Below are 20600 nucleotides of genomic sequence, written 5' to 3'. Positions count from 1 at the left end.
TTTCTTTGTTTTTTAATTACTGTCAACATATGAACTGTGTTTTTCCTTTTTTAATTTCTTTTTATTAATTATCAGATGTATTTATATGGACCTAAGGGTCTGGAATAAAGTATAACTCACAGACTCAATTATTCTGTTTATTACAAGGAAAAATATATAATTCTGTTTTCACAAAGACCTTCAGTACAAGTACCCTGATCGGTTAAATGATACACAAGAATAGCTCAAAAAAGCACACATGTAAAACACTTATAAAATGAACATAAAAGAGCTTTTAAAAACATTAAAATAGCATCACGTTCACTCATAGGCAAATTTCAGAGGACTGCATTGCACTCATCCTTCAGGTGTGATAAGTGGGAGGATAAATGTTCCTGTTTAATCTGCACATACACACATTTGTGCTTCAGTCAGACCCAAAACACTTAATTTTTCATACAACACTGGCCAAAAGTTTCAGAACACCCCATTTTTTCTCCTTTTTTGTCAGAATTCATCAGCTCGAGCCCAATGACTAGCCTAAAATACAACAAAGGTAAGTGGTGTACTGCCAGATGGTCAAAAAAAATCAGGTTACACGAAACTAAAAATAACGAACCTTTCATCATTATGAAAAAACAACATTAAGCTATTCTGCAAAAATAGAGACTGATCAAGACTTGAAAAATTGTGCTACCAATTCCCACAGGTGTGCCAAGTTTTCTGATTCCTCTCAAGTATCTCTGTGGGTGTAAAGGTGGAGCTGAACACACTGAGGGACCAAACCCTCCTGAGCAATACTGGAGCTGTTTAGCAGAAAGTACTGTAATGCTATAAAGATGACAAGGAACAGGCTATAAACAATGAAAGGGACAGAGCATCAAAAAACGTCAAGATGTAGGTCTCTTCTACAGAGAAACTGCAAAGAAGATAAAAGTCACAGCTCAAGAGGCGGTGTGTCACAGTCTCAGTTTCAGCTTTGACTGGTCAAGATGTGACAAGAAAGACATTGTTAAGATAACAGAATGAGAAAAAGAGGCTCGGCTGGGCCATGAAATGCCACCAATGGACTATCAAAGACTGGAAGAAGGTGTCATAGATTGATAGATTGCTGTGCCTGTATTTAGCTGGTGGCTACTTTGATAAGTCCAAAGTTTGGAATACTATCATTTAAATTGACTCCATACATATTTTCAACATCAGTTGTTTATTTGTTCTTTACTGACATTTAAACAGCATAATTTTCAATTAAAAAAAATCTGGAAAAATTGGGGTGTTCTCAAAGTTTTGACCAGTACTGTACATCTAGTGTTGCATTGAGAAAATAGCTTACCAAAACAGAGCCGTCTAACCAGCAACAAGCTCAAAGTGACACTTTAGAGAGAACATAAAAAACACATACACTGTCTACTTTCTGATACAAAATACAACTTAATACTGTGTGGAAAGACGCCTTAGAAACAGGAGTCTTCATATCCTACACCATAATACACAAAAACCCACAGAAGTGCATTTGATTTCACCGGCATTATCAAGTGGTTGCAAATTGTAAGACTTGGCATTACCAACACACAGTCAGAGTGCACACATCACAAACTGGCTGGAACCACATAGCATGATTAATGTCATGTATCTTAATGTGTGTGATATATGTGGCTAATGTAGTGAGTTGGAATATGGATGTTTGTAAGATACAAGTCTCACATGGCTGGGTGCATCAAAGCAAAAGCATGGGACATGGCACGGCTAATGCTTAAAGGTGTTAGCATCATGCACTTAACAAAACTATAATGCAGACAACAGCACTTGTAAAAGCAGCTGTTAGCCTCATACTTATATTACAAAACCATATCTGCTCTTTATGTAGGAGTGGCTCTCTCATTCAGGCTTCCTGCAGGGGAGTAGTGCTCATGTTACAGTCCCATACATGAACAGGGAAAGATGTTCTCGCTGCTTCTGTAGTGTTTTTCTTTCCTCTTGCTGTTATCTGGATCATGTAAGTGCCTTAGCCAAAGCTGCTGTTAAAGCTGCTCAGCTTATGAACCAATCAGTAAATCTCTTCTGGAGAATGAATCAGTAGTTTTTTGGATAAAAACCCTTTTGATGTGTTTTGGCAGATGATGATTACCATCAGTGTCTAATCAGGTAAATGGTTAATAGAGTTGTACTTATAAAGTCAGTCTTTCTGACCACTCAAAGCGCTTTACATTGGTAGTCATGGTTACCCATTCACACACTGCTAGCACAGGTTACTGACTCATTCATGCACACTCACACACTGCTGAACAAAACTGGGAGCAATTTTGGTTCAGTGTCTTTCCCAAGGACACTTTGGCATGCGACTGCAAGACCTGGAATCAAGCGCCAACTTTTTGATTGAGAGACGACCTGCTCCACCACAGCTGCCCTCCTGGTCAAGCTCAAAGCTCCAAAATGTTCTCATTTTGATCCATGAGAAGAAGGCTCCTGCAAAGTCTGTCACCCTGTGGATCGGTATTCAGCCCATACCTCAAACTTGGGGATACGTGTGTGTAAAAAACAGTTCATTCTGCTGTGGAGGAAGCTGTAGCTTTAAACACCTTGTTTGTTTACAGTCTGTAGACATTTCCTCATGAACGATTCTCCCTGTGCAGAAGAGATGATCTGTAAAACAGAACATAGGTATTATGTTAATAGATAAGGACATGTTATAGTAGAGGTTTCACTTTTCTGAGTTTTCCTGTGTTGACCCACCTGAGAGAACGCCGACTGTCTTTCTCCATGTTGTTCTCTGGTCCTTCACTCTCATAGGAGGCCAGATGAAGCTCTGTAGAAATGAGAGACAGACTGTTCTTTAAAATCTTTGACTTCCCACAGCATGTTAGGCATTTCGGTGACACTTTACTTGACACACCCCTGTATAACGCATTATAACACAGTTGTAAACACTCAGAAGTGATCATAATGCTTTATAACAATAATCATAACACACTAACAGCATTTTATCATCGCTTACAAGGTCAGGTATTATAATACATTACAACTGTTAGCAACTCACTGACAATGTCCACATACATAATACATAATGAATTATACTTATATTCATGATATGCTTATAAACGTCTATGTCTATCAATATAAACACCAATAAATCTAATAAGTTATTATAAAAATGTGCTTAACACATTATAGAGCATTTAATAATGGCTTATAGGATCAAGTACTATAAACCTTTATGACAGATGGTCCCTTGCTAACCGATTTTTGTTGCAAGGATCAAAGGGTATGATGATTATCATAGTTGTAATGAATTAAAACTCTTTCGAATGTCTTATAATTACTGCTATGATGCATTATAATCACTGGTATAATGCATAATAATTTGATTGTAAGTTACTCTAAATGCTCATTGGGTGCTTCAAGTAAAGTGATGAAACTGTTCAGGTATAGGCTAATGTAACATAATACAAGCAGGTCAAAATCGTCCCAACCCATTAATCGTCCCAACCCATTAATCTACTCTCTACTCTCTACTCTCTCTCTCTACTCTACTTGTAAGCGATGATAAAATGCTGTTAGTGTGTTATGACTATTGTTATAAAGCATTATGATCATTTATGAGTGTTTATAAATGTAGTAATATATCGCTATAATGTAATTACAATGCTTTATAAATGCACTTATAATGCGTTATACAGAGATGCGTCAAGAAAAGTGTTACCGGAATTTCAATTAGACTGAATAAATTAGTGCAAGATATAATAATTACCGTCTTCAGTGAAGACAGCTGTGGTGACAAGGCACTGAAGGATCCGACGGTCTCTGTCAAACGGGCATATCACCTGACGCCAAACCAGGAACTCGCTCACCTGCTTTGCAAGCTCCCACAGTTTCTGTTTGGACACAATGACAACAGATCAAGACTCAAACTTCACTCAGTGTGACTTATTGCCTCTTGAAAATGCATGGTTCGAAAACAGAGGGAGACATCGCTTTAATAGATGGCATGATTCTGAATAAGCTCCTTATCTCCACTAGGGGGAACCATCACACTACAGATGGCTTCTTTTCATTGCTTCTGCAGTGCAAAAGTCAGATTATCTCACAGATGTTAACTCTTATGGATAAGACCAAGATCAAGTCAGGGGGTTGAACCCAGCCCAATGTATGCAATTATTAGACATCAATTTGAAACTGACCTCAAAGTTGATATGTCCATTTGGCAACCTGCTGGCACAGCCTTCATTGAGGAAGTATATGTCTTTGATAAGCAGACTGAAGAAAGGAATCACAATCTGGAGGAAAGAAACAACACAGAGGTCAAAGGAACATTCTAAATCTTAACTACCAGCTGTGATCTGTCCTTTTTCTTCACGCATACACTCTTACCTTCTCCTGGCTGCTGTGTGCAGTCTCAGACCTTTGGGTGGCGCCACGGAGTGCAGTACGATAGTTGCTGAAGTTATTTGATGGGTCCATCTGGTGCTGAAAGAGATCAGATAAAACAGAAGCTGATCATTTTTACAGATTCAAGTAAAATGAGCTGGGAGTTCTCCAATAACAGAGACTTAAAACAAAACAAAATCTAATTAAAACATGAAGTCTTTCATCCACTGTGAGAACACATGCACCACTGATCCACTGATGTATACATATTGACTCACCTCCAATATTTCAAACTTGTCTGTGTTGACTTTACTCCAGGTTTTCTTCAATCTGGCGACAGGACTCATGTTCATGCCAGCTGAGAGACAGAGGAAGAATAAGTCTACCAAGCATTCACAGAGACAGACAAGAAAACAAGCAGCCTGGACCTCTTCAAGCCTTCACTAACTCAATTTGTTCTTGCTCAAGCTGTTTAGTGTCAGCTCATATCGAGCCAGCCACATGTTTGTTGTCTTTATTAGATTAAATTAAGGGGAAACAATGGGCCCAGCTGAAATATAAAGAATACACTCTGACAAGAGCAATGCTGAGTCATGACTTCACTGGAAAACATTAAGGCCCTTAATAAATTGAGAGCTTCTTTATAAGAATGTTTTCTGTGCTAACTGTGTCAGGGCTTTGGAGCTATCCCATAAAAGTCAGTACACACTTTGTGCATGTTTTACACAGTAAACTTACTGATGATTGCCATGAGGGAGTTAAAGTTGCCGATGTTGAAACACTCCTGAGCCACGTCAATGAAGAACTCTATGATCCTCGCTCTGTGTTTCTTCTTCACTGGCTGTAATGAGATTACACAACAGGAAGCAAATCAGAGACTTGTTGGTGTCTGGCCACGACGGACCATTTGACATACAGAGTGGAACACAGTGGGCACACACAGAAGCATGATACTGTTTATGCTTTAGGTTTGGTTGACAATAGGGATGGGTACCTTTCACATTTTAAACGATACGGTACTGATACCCGGTACCTGGCATTCGGTACCGGTACTCAACTGTACCAATTTTCTGTACTTTTTTGTGTTTGTGTGCTAAAAAAAAAAAAAAAATATATATATATATTTTTTCAACTTAACATATTTATTCTTCAATAAATAACCTTGCAATGCTGTGTTCATGTCCAGTTTGGAAAATTGCCAACTCTTCCACTCCCTTACAGTCACAAGAATGCATTTAGGTACCTAAACATGGTACCTTTTGATTCTATGGGAACCAGTACCCAGTTCCTTACACAGAATTTGGTCGGTACCTATAAAAGTACCTGATTCGGTACTCATCCCTAGTTGACAATGTACATAAGTCCAAAATGATTTGTGTCAAATCTGAAGAGTCTGAGTGAAAGTGCATTTAGCAGACTTCAGCATGGCAAGAGAGAGAAAATGAAACCCCCAAATAAACCAAAATTCATCTATATGCATGAAACAGGGACAGCCTGTTGAGTTCAGACTAGCTTACCATACAGATCTCAGTGGCCACTAAGTAACTCAGTCTGTTGAACCAACTGATGTAGGCCTCCAGGTTGCTGGTTTTACGCTTACGGAAGAAACCCTTAAAACAAAAAGACAGTCACATGAGATGGCTAAAGCACATGCAAATCTTTCAAAGAGAAAAAGATTTTTTTGTCTTATCAGTATTTAATATTCTGATTCTCCCATTGTGTCTGTTTGGATGACTTCAATCTGAAATCTACAGAAAAGTGGTTCTAGTGACGGAGGGGAAAACAGAAGGTAAACCACCGCAGCCAATGCAAGACTAAGACTGATAATCCAAATCATGTATTGCTAATTTATCTACCTCTGAAAATAAATCCAAAGCTACAATTGTTCTCCATTGGTACTGAGAAGAAAAACTGATGAGCAATAAATAACAATACAGAGCTAAACCTATCCTTGGAGAGGCAGTTGTTGGCAGATAGAAGCCCAGGAATAAAAACAGTGGGTGGACTTCTTTTTGATGGTACAATCATGTGGCATACTGTTATTATTTTAGCATAATGAAGTTTTTCACCTGACTGTAGAGTGATCTGAGAGAGGACTTTAATTTGGTAAGGGAAACTGACCATCATATTCGTAAAGAGTACCCCATCAGTGGTTTTATAACAAAGAGAACAGACTGCTGCTACTCTGTCATTTCATCTGCAAATGGATCTTGATGTTCCTCCCACACAGCCTGTGGACCTGCAGAGTGGACTCTGACGTGTCTGTTGTTATTTCCATCACATTTACATCTGCTTAGGTTTCCTGTGAGACATCGGGTGTTGAACCTGTTTGCCAGAGGAGTTTTAGAAAATAAATATTATAAAAGCTCTGTATAAATAACCTCGCCTGGTGATGATGTAATCACAGGTAGTTCTATTAAATGCTTACACAACACCGGTAGCCCACTCCACTTCTAACTTCCCTACTACACTTCAGGACCCCTGACGCTGACTCAACCGCTTTCTGATACAAAGTGGGTCTTATATAACTGACTCAGCAGCAGCAGCGAGGGCCGAGAGGCAGCGTGGCCACGAGCAGCGGCTGAAAGCTTGTTCTGTACCCGACATGTGACTCACAGGACCACTTAAGGGGGAAGAGTCCTTCAGATACACTTACATATATGCAGAATTGCTCTTTCATACTGCTTTTGATGCTTTTTCAGAAGCTTCATTTGAAGAAAATGCTGCTCAAATTTCCCTTGCCTCCGCGTAGGATCCTTCATGGCTTTTAAGCTGATTTGCATGAACTGAAGACGACCACAGACTTCACTTTGAGCACACCAAATTGGAGACACTTAAATCAAAATGATAAAGAATGACTCGAAAATGACTCTGAGAGATTTTCTTAATAATTTGATGTTGATAATCATAAACATTTCTTGTTTCTGTATGCTTATGTTGCTGTATACTTTAACATTGTCATTGTTTGGGTTTTTGTTGTGTATTTCTGAGTTTTCTTGTGTTAGTCTTCTTGTGTTTCTTTGTAATCCTGTTCTTGTCCTGTGTCTCTGTGTTAATCCTAGTTATTCTTGTTGAGGGTTCTGTGTCTCTTGTTTTTGTCCTTAGTTTGTGTTCCTTGTGGTTTTGATTTGGTTCTCCTCATGTGTTTGTCTTTTTGTGGTTATCCTTAGTGTTTCAGTGTTTTTAATGTATTTAGTCTGTCTTGCGTTTTTCTGTTTGGTTTGGTTTGGTTCTCCTTGTGTTTACTTCCTTGATGACTGCTCCTCATGTGTTTCACCTGTGTCTGGTTTCACACCTGTGTTAACTACTCCCCTGTCTATATATGGTGCGTTCAAGGTAATCCGTAACTCGTATATTTCCCACCTGTGACTCGTGAAAATGCCCTGGAACGGCAGTCAAACTCGTAACTTACGACCCGTGAACTCGTACCAGATTGATGTACTCTGAGTTACGACTTGTGACGTCACATCTGTGCCAAAACAATATGGCAGCCTCTATGGATGCAGTGGTGCTGCGTGTGACACTCGTTGAGAAATAGACTTTACAACAATGTAAAATAAATTTGAACGTTGCAATCACAATTTACACACACGATTATGTACTATAATCTCAAGACCGAGACAGCGGACAAATGGGCCGCTAACACGAAATATCTAATAGAGAGAGAGAGAGAGAGGGAGGGAGGGAGAGAGAGAGAGCTATCATCACTGGGCTACAAGTGTAAACTTCTAGTCTGATGTTCACACATTGCACATTGGCAGCAACTCTGGCGTTCAGTGCATTAATCAACAAAAAATACACTTTAAAATAACAACATATACCATAAAATATAAAGTAAATGCCCAATGCTCTGTTTTCCCTCATCTGTTTCACTTAAATAAAGAACTTGCAGGCTCCTTTGGTGATTGAAATGACCAAGCATAAATCTTAGAATTTCTGCCATGGTGGTTTGTTTACGTCCCAGAATTCCTTGCTCTCAAACCGAAGTCGAAAATTGCCTGGAACGCTTTCAGGTCTGAACTTGGAGATTTCAACTGGGAAACATACGAGTTACGGGTTGCCTCGAACGCACCATTAGTCTCTGTGTTCCATGTGCTCTTTGCTGGGTCATTGTTTGCTGTCACTCTGGCTGTCCCGTGGCATGTCTTGTGTGTTTCCTGTGCCTCGTGGTTTCTTTAGTGTAAGTTTTTTCAGTACTTTTGCTTTTGTTTCTTTTGTTTGAGTTTTGGAATTTTGAGTTAAGTTAAAATAAAAAATTTTTGTTCATCTGCATTTAGGTCCTCCTCTCTTGTTTTTCCTGGGTACTCATGACAAACAACCTGCTTTAAATAACCAAACATGCTTAAATTTCATCATTTTCATTGAAAACTTAGCTCCTGTACTCTGCAAACATCTGTGGTCAGCAACTCAAAAAAGCTGAATGTAAAGTTTTTTTTATCGAGGAAAAAATGATAATGTTTAATGTTGAACTATTGTGCAACATTGGCATCTTAATAAAAACAAACACAGATTTTAAGCTTGAGTCCAAACCCATGCTGAAAACTGGAGAGAAAGCATCTCAATGTATTTGTTATTTCGGACTTGATGATACCTTTTGGTTCTCCAAAGGATCTTTCAGGGCAAACGTCTGAATGAACTCTTCTGGGCCAATAAAACTCAGTCTGTCCTGAAGGCAGAGAGCAGAAGAAAGAAATAATATCAATGAGTGATTAAAAAGTGATGATCAGGGGGGAGAGATGATTTAAAATATAGATATTTGTAAGGGCAAGAATGAAACTGAATAGTAGAACAGAATAATTTCCAAAGAAAGTAAAGAAATCAAAAAAAGACTGACAGTTATAAGGTGCATATAAAATGTGTTGGAAGTTTAGTACAGCCAGTAGCACCAAATAAATAATGTTTAACATCATACAGTGAGCCAAAGCAATACATTAGACCACACAAAGGGTTAATGGAACAGTAATTTAACCAACAGCTGGGAACAGAGAGATCAAAAGGCAAGCAAGAAGCTTACCATCTTTATTACTGTTATTAACAGGTTCTTTAAATAGCTTTTACAACACCACATTAAATGGTTAGCTAGATTGAGATGAATGAGACAAAACAAGTTTCACAGAACTACAGTCACACAGCAGACTTCACACATTCCTCCACACAACAGTGACAAATCTTAGCCCGTTCAACCTCTTACCAGTTCAATATGTGTGAGCTGCTGGGCCAAGATGAAGGGATCATCACACACACTCATCACATCAGTGCGCTGTCCCGAGGCCTGTTTGCTTTTCAGAGAAGCAGGACGCTCCATCGCTGCGGCGCTCAGTGCGGCGATGGCCTCCTCGTACTGGCCGAGGGCAGAGAGGCGCTTGATCAGCCGCTGTGTCATCTGCTGCATGGCTTGCCACGAGTACTGGACACATGATACAAACACAGCAAAAACACAAATGAAGACACCGAATGCAGAAACAAGAGACAACTTTACTTGATAACAGATGCAAACACAAACGTATTTGGTTAATTTAAATAGGTATGGACTGTTACAAAAATTGATTGATTATGGTGAGACTGCCTTGGTAATCAGCTGATTTGTGACTGATCTGTGACTGTCTTCTTCCATTTCTCAACCACATAGGGGACATATGGGTTGCTAGGCACCGCCCTGTTGGTTATGGCTGCCTTTTGCAGGAGCTCTCTCTTCTTTGTCCGTTTCTTGTAATTTTTTTAAACTCTCTTTCGTCATCTTTGTATTTGGTGCGGATCATTACTTTGTATGGCTCATTTGTTGGTCATGGAAAAAAATGAGCTGGTTTAACGTCTTAAGTGTGTTGTTTTTAGCATTTTCAGTGCTTTTTGATTAGCATACCGGTTCTTTGGACTTGATGTGGGTTTATATATTATAGATTCTGTGTGAATTCAAAAACTAGATAAATTAAGGTATTAACCAAAGGGCAACATCCAGTTTTAAGTTTTTGGACACCAAACTTTTTGTGTCTTCAGTGATATTTTTACTATTTTTTCTCCTGTGTTTGTCTGGAGATCCTACATGTAACCGTGGCTGCATTGTTTACATGTGAAATCAGCTGTTAGCAGCCTGTAGCATGTCAATGCTAACTGGTGTTAGGCCTGATGTCTTCCCACAAGGTGAGAAGAAGGAGGTGAGGACGACATGCTGGTTCTCAGGTGTGAGCTAAGAAGTGATGACATGGACCTGTCCTTCCATCCATCGTTATTGGGGACGTAAGATCTATCTTCAATAAGATGGACGAGCTAGCTGTGCTAACTCAGCAACAGAGGGAATACCAGAGGGCAGAGTAGCATCATGCTATTCACAGACATGGCTAACAGAGCTAACATCAGACACCAACGCCACATTGGAAGAGCTTCACCTGCTGTGAGCAGACAGGATCCAGGAGACAGAGACTGAACAGACTGCTGAAGAAGCTCAGTCCTGGACCCTGTGGAGGTGGAGACTGGCTGAACTGGACAATGATGGACAAGCTGTCAGCATCTATTTTCTTATGGACATTTTTGCACTTTCTATACACTTTCTTACTTTTGTTTTCTTGATTGCTGCTGTTACTTCAATTTCGTTGTACTTGTTACAATGACAATAAAGTTCTATTCTATTCTAGGAGGTTGCTGTTTTAAGGTATTGGCAAACTAAGAGGGGCAAAGGCGTAGTGGAATTAAGGATTATTGTAAAAAAAAAAACATCCTTCACTACTCCTCCCATGTTTCCAGTTTGTTTTCCAACTATGTTGGATATGACACTTACCTCATCTCCTCGGGCCACATGTTGCGTCATGTCTTTGAGGCAACGCATCATCCTCTCATCTCTGAAGTCATATGGAAATGTCTCCGTCCACTCGGTTAGCAGCTGCACCAGTTTTGGCGCAACCTCACGGAAACGGATCTAAAAATATTGCAGATCTTATCAAGCATGAATACAGTTTTATTTGTATTTGTGGGTGTTTTGTGTATTGTGAAACAACCTTAACTAGGTAACATTTTGTTTAAGTAGCCCCTCTGAAGAGTTTATCTGAAATAAAACGCTTCTTTTAATTTTTCCATCCTCTGTCTCTCTGTTCCCACTAAATCTGTTTCTGTTTTTATTTCCCTTATGAAATCTCCAGCCCTCTCTTTGTCTCTGGAAGTCTTTGCTTATGAAAGAATCAATAAATATTTACTCCAGAAAAAGACCCTCAGAGGTTGGTGTGTGTGTGTGTGTGTGTGGGGGCAGAGAGTGTACGAGTGTTAAGGTGGCTGAGTCTGTGTGGGTGGGAGAGTGTGAGAGAATTATTTTTGTATGTGTGTGCGTACAAGTGTGGGTTTGTGTCTGCTATGAGTGGGTAATCCACCCACCTTATCCAGCAGGGTGTCTCCAGACCGCTGCTGCTCCACACACAGGTGACAAACCCTCGTCATGAGCTCGTAGGGGTGCAGGAAGAGGCGTGAACTCAGCAGGAAGGTGAACACATATGACCTCTGAAGATGAGGAAGAAAGAAAGCTTCATCAAATAGATGTTACAACAGTCTGTTTGAAGAACAAAAAGTTCATTTAGAGGGGTTATCAATGCTCACATCAGGGTAGTAGTCAACAGTGGGGACCAGGTGCTGGATCAGTGCCTCAAGAGATGCTGAAACCAAACTGTTGTCGTGGTAACACATCTCCCCATAGCTAGCAGTGATGCTGTGTCCATGACCATGAAGTCTGCCTTTTGCTGAAACTGAGTTGTTACGCCACGACTGGTCACTGCCGCTGCTGCTGCTGGTGTGGCGATACGCTCGTCCAGGACAGGAGGTGCTGTGCTGCCGTGGGCTGCGATGCTGCGGTGACGTGTACGGGTTCTCTGACATCACACAGCTGCTTTTGTAATGATGTTCCCTCGCTGTCATTGAGGAGACAGAGGAGCTGCGGTATGAACTGTGAGACTGTGGGATGTCATAGGGGTTTTCAGCTGGGGAGTGGGAGCCGTTGTAAATGTTTTCCTTCACTGGCTTTGGGGCAGTGCCACTGCGGTATGGGCTGTGAGACTGAGGGTGAGTGTTGTTGCTGTAGGGAACACAGGAGCTGAATTTCCCAGCGTATGGGGTGGTGGGTGGCATGATGACCTGGAGAAAAGGCAAGACAAGATGGTTATGAGTAAGCAAAATAAAACTATTTTTACTTTTTGGTCTCAACACAGTTCTAGGAATGGGTGAGTACTGGTATTGTATCAGCTGATATTGACAGACAGTTGTTTGTCTTTTATTTTAGACTTACTGTGACTGTGCTGACTTTGTTCAACATGATCTGTCTCTGTTAATTGAAATTTTGTGTATCAAAAGTACTAGTGGTACTGGTACTCTGTATCAGTGAGTGCTCAAATGAGAGTACTCGTACTGGTATTAGTTTGAAAAAAAGTGGCATTGAACATCCCTACCTGATGCTATAAATGTTTTCCAATCACCCAAGGAGTCTCTGTTTAATAAAACAATTAGAAAGGAAACCCCACTTGTAGTGAGTCCATCCAGTTAATACCACAGACTGTACTATGTATGAATGTAGTCTCTGTGATGTCACCCATCTGTTCCTGAATACAGTAGTGAAGCCAATCGCCAGCAGAGACCATATGGAAATGCTGACTCAAAAAGCAGGTTTAAGCCTGAGCTCCGCCTCTGATTGGTTGGACTGGCGATCTTAATGTCTTATAAACTGCTGGAATTCATACCCTGCACAGTGTGTGCTGATTAGGGATGGGTACCAAATTAGGTACTTTTATAGGTACCGACCGAATTCTGTCAAAAGTACCGGGTACCGATTCAGATAAAACCAACAGGTACCATGTTTAGGTACCTAGGCGCATCCTTGTGACTGTGAGGGAGTGAAAGAGTAGGTGATTTTCCATGCCGGACATGAACACAGCATTGCAAGGTTATATATTGAAGAACAAATATGTTAAATCCAAGTATTTTTATATTCTATTATTAAACAAATTGATATTTTTTACCACATAAACACAAAAAAGTATCGAAAATTGGTACCGTTAAGTACTGATACCGATTGCTAGGTACCGGGCATCAGTACCGTATCGTTTCAAATGTGAAAGGTACCCATCCCTAGTGCTGATGTAGAAATACTTTTCTCAGACCCAAACTGTTTTTTGAACCAGGATGTAAAATATGTTTTTTAAATGGTGCAAGCAGCTTTTTGGCCTAGTGTGTGGTTTCCAGTCTTTCTGCAGCACACTTTCAGTGGTCACTCCACAAACTGCAGCTTTTAGCACTTCCACAAGGGCTTCATTTTTTAAAACTGGATGTTGCCCTTTGGTTAATACCTTATGTATCTAGTTTTTGAATTCACACAGGATCTATGATATATAAACCCACATCAAGTCCAAAGAACCAGTATGCTAATCAAAAAGCACTGAAAATGCTAAAAACAACACACTTCAGACATTGAACCAGCACTTTTTTTCCATCAAACTTTCAAAGTTAAGCAGATCTGAGTCCTGTGTTTCCCTCTATCCCACCAACTGAGCCCTTTGTTCAGCATAAATCCATCTGTTGACGAGCAGAGCAACCTAACGAACCTGCAACATAACGCAGGTCCATATATTTTAGACTGGGGTGCCCCAACCTAACCTGACACGCCAGACGAGCAGTTCTGTATATATCCACCATGGATATATTTCACTAGTCCATCTGGGTAGCAGCTCTTTCGTTTTCAGAGGTGGGACCTTCAGAAAAATCAGCAGCTGGTGATTGGACGACCGTTCTGATTAACACACTCAATCAATATGAAGTGGCTTATGCGTGCCGCTGCTGAGAAACAATAGACCAACAACTATGGGAACACAACAAACCGCTGTGATAATGGCTTTAGACGACTGCTGCTGTTTTTGTAAAGTTAACTTCATAGACATGGTTAACTTAAGAATCAAAGGAACGCTAACAAGTACGAAAGTCTGCTGACGTCACGTCTGCGCGTCACTTCCGCTGCTCCCGCCTCACTTCCCTGATTGAACCAGTCAGAATTCAGCCGAGTGTTGGTCAACGGAGCCTGACAAGATGGACCTGCAGGAGTTCAGAAACTGAATCAGGCAGGTCCATCTGCTCTGCAAGGTTAGCCCCAACCAAGGCACTGACTTATGCAGGCAGGCATGAACTTTGTGAGTCCACACTAAAATGAATAGCATTTACTTTGCTTATTTGTTTTTATTCACATTACAGGATTAACAGGCTACATCTTTAACAAACAATTCAACTAGACTAAAACAAAGCACTTCAAAAAAAAAGTACAATAAAACTGAAAAGTGCAGTAGTGCACTAAAACAGTACTGTAAAGCTTTTTAGCTGTATTTTTTAATTCAAAAATTGTGCAGCTTTCAATGTGAAGGCAAACAAGTCTGCCTCTTTTGAAACTACAAAGTGAAGTTATTGAAACAGAAGAAGAGGTGAAAGTTCGATTCCAGTAGTGAAAAAGAGGTTACTTTCATTAAGTTTTTGATAAAATTAAAACAAAAATTGTTTTTGAGTTCTCTCTGTCATTTTTGCATATTGTTTTCTTAAAAAGGCAGGTAAAAAATTTGTCAAAAAAAAAAAAAGTGCAAAAATCTGGGATTTTATTTTCAGGCCATATTGCCCAGCCCTAATACATACCTTACCTCATGGTGTTGTATCTGGTGAAAGGTTGTCTAAAACAAAGAAAAAGAAAATCTGATCTGCATTCCTTTCCAAAACAAACACACGCCTTGGTCCTCATGATAGTGTGACACAAGTGCTCATGGGAAGTGGAGTCTTTATCGCTAGTGCTTTTTTCAGAAAGTCCTCACTGCCTCTTTAACTAAGGAGCCATCTTTATCCTGTTGGTCTTTCTTGGAACCAAATGCCAGCTTACACCAAGCCGTAATCACACACCCACATACCCCACACAGAGATGTATATACATGCACCAACACCATGCCAGGAAACCAAACCCTGCAGGAATCCAGCAGGCCTTTGTTTGTCCATCACAGAGCAGACAGAGGAGTATCTGCATGAACTAACATCTTGTGCACATACACACACACCCTTGTCCACTATGGTGTCTAGGCCCATGCTGTAATAATCCAAACACACACACACACACCCACCCATAAACAGATGATAGCTTGAGCAACACACTCCTGTGTACCACAGTGCCTGGAGTCCTGCCAGTGTAAGCCAGTCTAGTGCCAGTCCTTCTTCTTAACTGTGTGATCTGTGCCTGCTGTTTTTCTCTAACTTGGTTAAAAAATTACAGGGGCTTTATCTTCCTACAGATACAATATGTAATCTCAAGAAGCACAGCTCTGATGGAGCAACCTTTACCCCTGTTGAATGCAGTTTATGCTCATTTTCAAGCTTCGGTTTGCACTGAAATACAAGATTTTATAGTACAAAACAAAACAATGCAGAAACTGAATACCAGTCTTGAGTTCTCCAATCTATCCTTGAAAAGTTGACCTTTCAAATGCTTGTGGCTTTCTTGCTGGAAGACTGAACATTCATCCTCACTAAATCATAGGTTGCACTCTCAATGGGCGACTTAATTACAGTGTTGAAAACATAATTTCATATTTAAAGCATTGTTGAAATTTTCTTGTTTGTAAACTGTGCACTTGCAGCCTTACAGAACGTCTCGATGTGGTAAGAAAAGGCAGACTTTTTTTTTGTTTTATTGCACCAGTAATACGAAGAGAAACAGCACAGGGACTGGTTCATCCAAAGGTTACAGCAGTCACAGTGTCTGATGAGGCTGGAAGGAGACGTGTGTTAGATGTGTCCCAATGAACTTTTGATACAAGTCAGCCCAACTGTGTGGTTTTTAGAGTGATTCACAGAGCGGTTTAGACAGAGACTGTTAATATGATCAATCAATCAATAAATAAATAGATGACTTAAAGCAGTTAATAATTTATTGGGGAGTGCTCATGATTTAAGAGGAATTTCCTCCAGTTAGGCAGAAAATAAACATCCTTGATTTTTAAACCTTAGGCAACAGACCATCATTTCTACCAGATCACATACTGTGGTTTCAAAAAAAAGGGGGACACCCAGCTCTGCTGAGGCCAGTAATAACAGAACTAGAGGGTGTTCTTTAACAATAGAGGTATTATCTATCCTGTCATGGCATTAACAGGCAAACAAAGACCCTCAGGAAGAGATCAGAGCAGATCACAGCAGATCAGACACACACAGCAGCTTTCACACACTCTGCTTTCTGTGGTCAGTCAGTATGACGCCCTGCCTCTTTAAAAGAAAAAACAGAACAGAATCATTCTCACATAAATTAAACAAGTAAACCACTCTATCTCCTTCTCCTGCAAGGTGTGAGCTCTTGTTATCTTGATAGACAGGGTGTACTGTGAGATCATGTGCCATAAAACTACATATTTATTTGCCAAGTGCAACAGAGGTTGAAAATGTGTTGGCAGGGCACACCGAAACTTGTCCATCGACGTACACGCAGACATAACTGCACATTGCTCCACTGGCCCATGAAGAGTAAGTAACTGTACATCTGATATCAGGCTGTGGAGGCTCTCTCTGGATAACTTGATCAACATAAACTGACCTGATTCAAAAGTCAAGTTACTACAATAAACATATAAATCCACCTTGGTGCTCTTACTGTAGTTTGTACTTTATATGCCACAACCCTTCCAGTGTACTCACCTGTAGAAAGTTCAGCTTGTAGATTAGAACAACAGGAACAAATGGTACAGAAAGGCACCTGATAAAAAGAACACTATTTATCCCTGTAGTTATTGACTAAAGAATTGCAGTATTATCTCTGCTCTCAACTCAACCTTGTGTACTTAGACCTTAATAAATTGCAGCATAAGCAAGTTAGCAGTAACCCTTCCCAGCCTGCTTTCTTACAAGAATGAGGTCAAAGTCCAAGTTGTGGTTGTATCATGAACGTGTAGCCAAGTCAGCACAGAAGTCAACTCTTTTGACACGATACAATAAAAAAGAGTTATGCAAGAAAAGGTCCATGCACAAAGCTTTCAGAATAACAGTGGCCAGTCTTCCTGGAAAAGGAAGACCATTAGGGATGGGTACCTTTCACATTTGAAACGATACTGTACCGATGCCCGGTACCTGGCAATCGGTACCGGTACTCAACAGTACCAATTTTCGGTACATTTTGTGTTCATGTGGTAAAAAATATCAATTTGTTCAATAAAAAAATATATATTTTTTACAATTTAACATATTCATTCTTCAACATATAACCTTGAAATGCTGTGTTCATGTCCAGCATGGAAAATCGCCTACTCTTCCACACCCTCACAGTCACAAGGATGTATTTAGGTACCTCAACATGGTACCTTTTGGTTTTGCATGAATCGATACCCGGTACTTTTGACAGAATTCGTTCTGTACCTAAAAAAGTACCTAATTCGGTACCCATCCCTAAAGACCATACTTACTGTTGACCAGAGGAAACACTCCTCAACTTTGATAAGTTACTTGAAAAGTGTTTCACACCACTTCCACTAAATCCCCTTTAAAATAGTAACACCTTGCATTGTTTTTAATGTTTAGACTTTGATGGGAAACCTCCAAATATGTTTTGGCAAAAGATAGTTTGAAATTCTGTAGTTTAAATGATGAGAACCAAGTCCAACGAAATTTTCCATCCGACCACTATTTTAACCACTTTTAGCTTTCAGGGTTGTGGGGGGCTCAAACCTGTCCCAGCTGTCTTTGGGCACAGGGTGGGGTACACCCAGGACAGGTCACCAGCCTATCACAGGGATAACATGTTGAAAGAGACAACCAACTATTTTCTTATCCCACACACTCGATATGCTACTCTTACAACCTGATTCTATTACCATTTTGGGGGTGCGGATTCGATTTAAATTGCATTTCTTCAATATTTACAATTTTTGCTTTCCTTTTTTAACATAAGACCATGTAAAAAAGATAATCAATGATGATAATGTCTAAAGACTACATCAGAAAGCCATATTTTCCCATAAAATGCATGAGTCAGAGAGAAATGTTTCACCCTCTGCTGGATACAAGTGGTAACTTCTTTCCAATCTACTTTATAAACAAAGACTGAAATGAAGATTTTGAAAAAAAGACAAAGAATCACAATTTTGATATTGTCAAACAAAAAACTCCTGATATATCATATATTGATTTTTTTTTCTCCCACCCCTATTGGGCGTAGTGTCATGTAATGTACAGTGATGGATTGAATAATATCTTTAGATTTCCCCCTGGAAGCTTGGACATTTTTTGTTTCTGAAGTGTTTAATGGGTGGGGCTGTTACCTGTTACTTTATTGAAACAACATTCTTATTTTAACCAGTCTGTATTTCTGATTTATGCTTAGGGTCAGAGACTCAAACTGAAATTAAAAAAAAGAAAGTAAAAACTGGGCGTCATAACTACGGGGCACTAAGTGTCATCATCAGCTGACATGAAGAGGAAACAGTGCAGGGCTACAACAAACTGTTCTTCTCACGCTCGAGTAAGCGTTTGGGTCAGATAAGGCCTACAGCCACTGTCAAAACACCAGACTCAGAGACCCGCTGACCAGTTTAGAACGTGATCTACTGCACACATGTGGCCCTGTAATATCCCTTGATCCAACTTCCAAGATATACTTCATTCAAGCTTGTGATTTGTGGGGCATGGTTTCAGCACACACGCACACACACATGCACAGTCACACACCTGTCCCTTACATGATCTAGTAGGCTAGTACAGTATTAACCAAGAGTCTCAAAGGATAGAGACACGTTATCTCCTGTTCTACTGTGTTATTACAAACCTGGGCTTGTATAAAGGGGTTTCTTTTCAACACACATTTTTCATTGTCTGTACAACAACAGATCTAAAGATTTATGAACCAATGCATAGGTGCACAAAAAAATGTATATGATAAGATTAGAATAAGTTGTAAAAGCAACTGATTATTTCCAAACTAGTAGAAGTAGTTACTTGTGCTCCTCAGATTCCCTTTTGTTGATTATGTAAATTGAACCTTTTCATTTGAGACTTAATACTGCATCCTGCCCCACTAGCCAGCTAAGTAAGGGGAAATTGAGTCCATTATTTCAGCAAGTTCAGGCATAGACTGTGTAAAAGGTGAAGAGACTGTTGTTTTAAATACTGGAGTGATGAGGGAATAAAGCTTTGGAGTCAGCTTTGGCCAATAAACACACACATTCTCTCACTCTTTTTTTCTTTTCCCTACGGACACATGCACAATCTGTTCAGCTCTCCCTCTTTCCCTTACTTACGCACACATAAACAGACACAGGCGCACACACCAGGCCACCATGCCTGGACTACATTATGGGTTTCTCAGTGAGTCACAACAGTACAAGTAAAAGCCGACTGTGAAAAAGCCATAATGTGAAACCACAGGTCCATCACAGGTGCTCATGAGTAACTGTGTTCGTATCCGACAGCCAAGCTAATTATAGACTCACATGGGCGGTAAACAATAACAACAAATGTTGCTAGGAAGGGGGTAATCTTTGCACCTTGTAAACCAGTTTGCACCAGCCTCCAAGTCAGATACTAAAGTTGCATTTATGCATTATGCATATATATTTCTTTAAACCAGAATAGAAGCCGAGTGTAGGCTTATTAGAAAACAAGTTTGTTAGAATGAGTAAGTTACACTTATGACTAAGGGATGGCGTGAAATGTCCTTTTAACCGAATAAACGCTTGCTGGAGTTCCAAATCATATTTTACCTAGGTAAAGTACTTCGTACTGTTCATCTTGATACAAATCATGAAAGAAAAAAAAACATCCCCATCGCGCACACCCTAAACTTACCTCTTAGATGATGCAGAACCTCACATGAAGAGTATAAAATGAACAGGAACAAGACTATCCAGGGTATCAGTAGTCTCCGATTTGGATAGGCGTGCACGGTGTGAATGACACAGACAAGTCTCTGAGCAGTGTATCTGAGCCGTTCACTCCTCCATTGTGTCTCTGCTCATGGTAGTTGAGTCACTTCGAACCAGCAGCGTTGTAATCACTACGATCCTCAGAGCGAGGCGTATTCAAATTACTTCCATGGAGCCGGGAAAACGGTCCAATCGCTGCCCGGGGGTGGGCGCCACTAGGGACTGTAAGGCCCTATCACAGAAGAGGAGTTGAAAAATCGAAATCTCAGGAGATTATGATTGGCTGACTTCTCCTCCGTCGAATTATTTTTTTTAAGTGCAGCCAGGAGCAGCAGTGGGTGTTATTTTCGTCGAGCTCAAATCGGT

At 40.1% G+C, this 20600-nt stretch overlaps 1 protein-coding gene across 1 annotated transcript; it reads right to left on the bottom strand.

Moving 5' to 3' along the window:
- Window positions 1-124: 124 nt before the first annotated feature.
- LOC141805527 (ras-GEF domain-containing family member 1B-B-like) lies at window positions 125-20360 on the bottom strand. Its single transcript, XM_074690626.1, has 14 exons — window positions 20158-20360; window positions 11923-12453; window positions 11704-11826; window positions 11117-11254; window positions 9536-9751; window positions 8936-9010; window positions 5862-5954; window positions 5083-5185; window positions 4623-4702; window positions 4348-4443; window positions 4158-4253; window positions 3728-3851; window positions 2713-2785; window positions 125-2622 (listed from the first exon to the last, which is right to left on the bottom strand). Exons 2-14 carry the CDS (start codon window positions 12445-12447, stop codon window positions 2589-2591), a joined length of 1776 nt encoding a protein of 591 aa, XP_074546727.1. The 5' UTR covers window positions 12448-12453; window positions 20158-20360; the 3' UTR covers window positions 125-2588.
- Window positions 20361-20600: the final 240 nt, after the last annotated feature.

This window comes from Halichoeres trimaculatus, unplaced genomic scaffold (genome assembly GCF_033239565.1).
Source record: "Halichoeres trimaculatus isolate MK-OKI-2021-1 unplaced genomic scaffold, fHalTri1.1 fHalTri1_scaffold_16, whole genome shotgun sequence".
In the NCBI taxonomy this organism is placed as follows: Eukaryota; Metazoa; Chordata; class Actinopteri; order Labriformes; family Labridae; genus Halichoeres; species Halichoeres trimaculatus.
The sequence above is the reverse complement of the archived record's forward strand: the minus strand, read 5'-3'. Positions and strand labels throughout refer to the sequence as shown.

Excerpts from the sequence above, each read along its gene's own strand:
- LOC141805527 (XM_074690626.1), bottom strand. The coding sequence starts at position 12,447 with ATGCCACCCACCACCCCATACGCTGGGAAATTCAGCTCCTGTGTTCCC. Across the intron at positions 9,752-11,116 it reads ATGTGGCCCGAGGAGATGAG|TACTCGTGGCAAGCCATGCA; the intron begins GTAAGTGTCATA and ends TCATGTGTCCAG. Across the intron at positions 4,254-4,347 it reads CACACAGCAGCCAGGAGAAG|ATTGTGATTCCTTTCTTCAG; the intron begins GTAAGAGTGTAT and ends TCTTTCCTCCAG.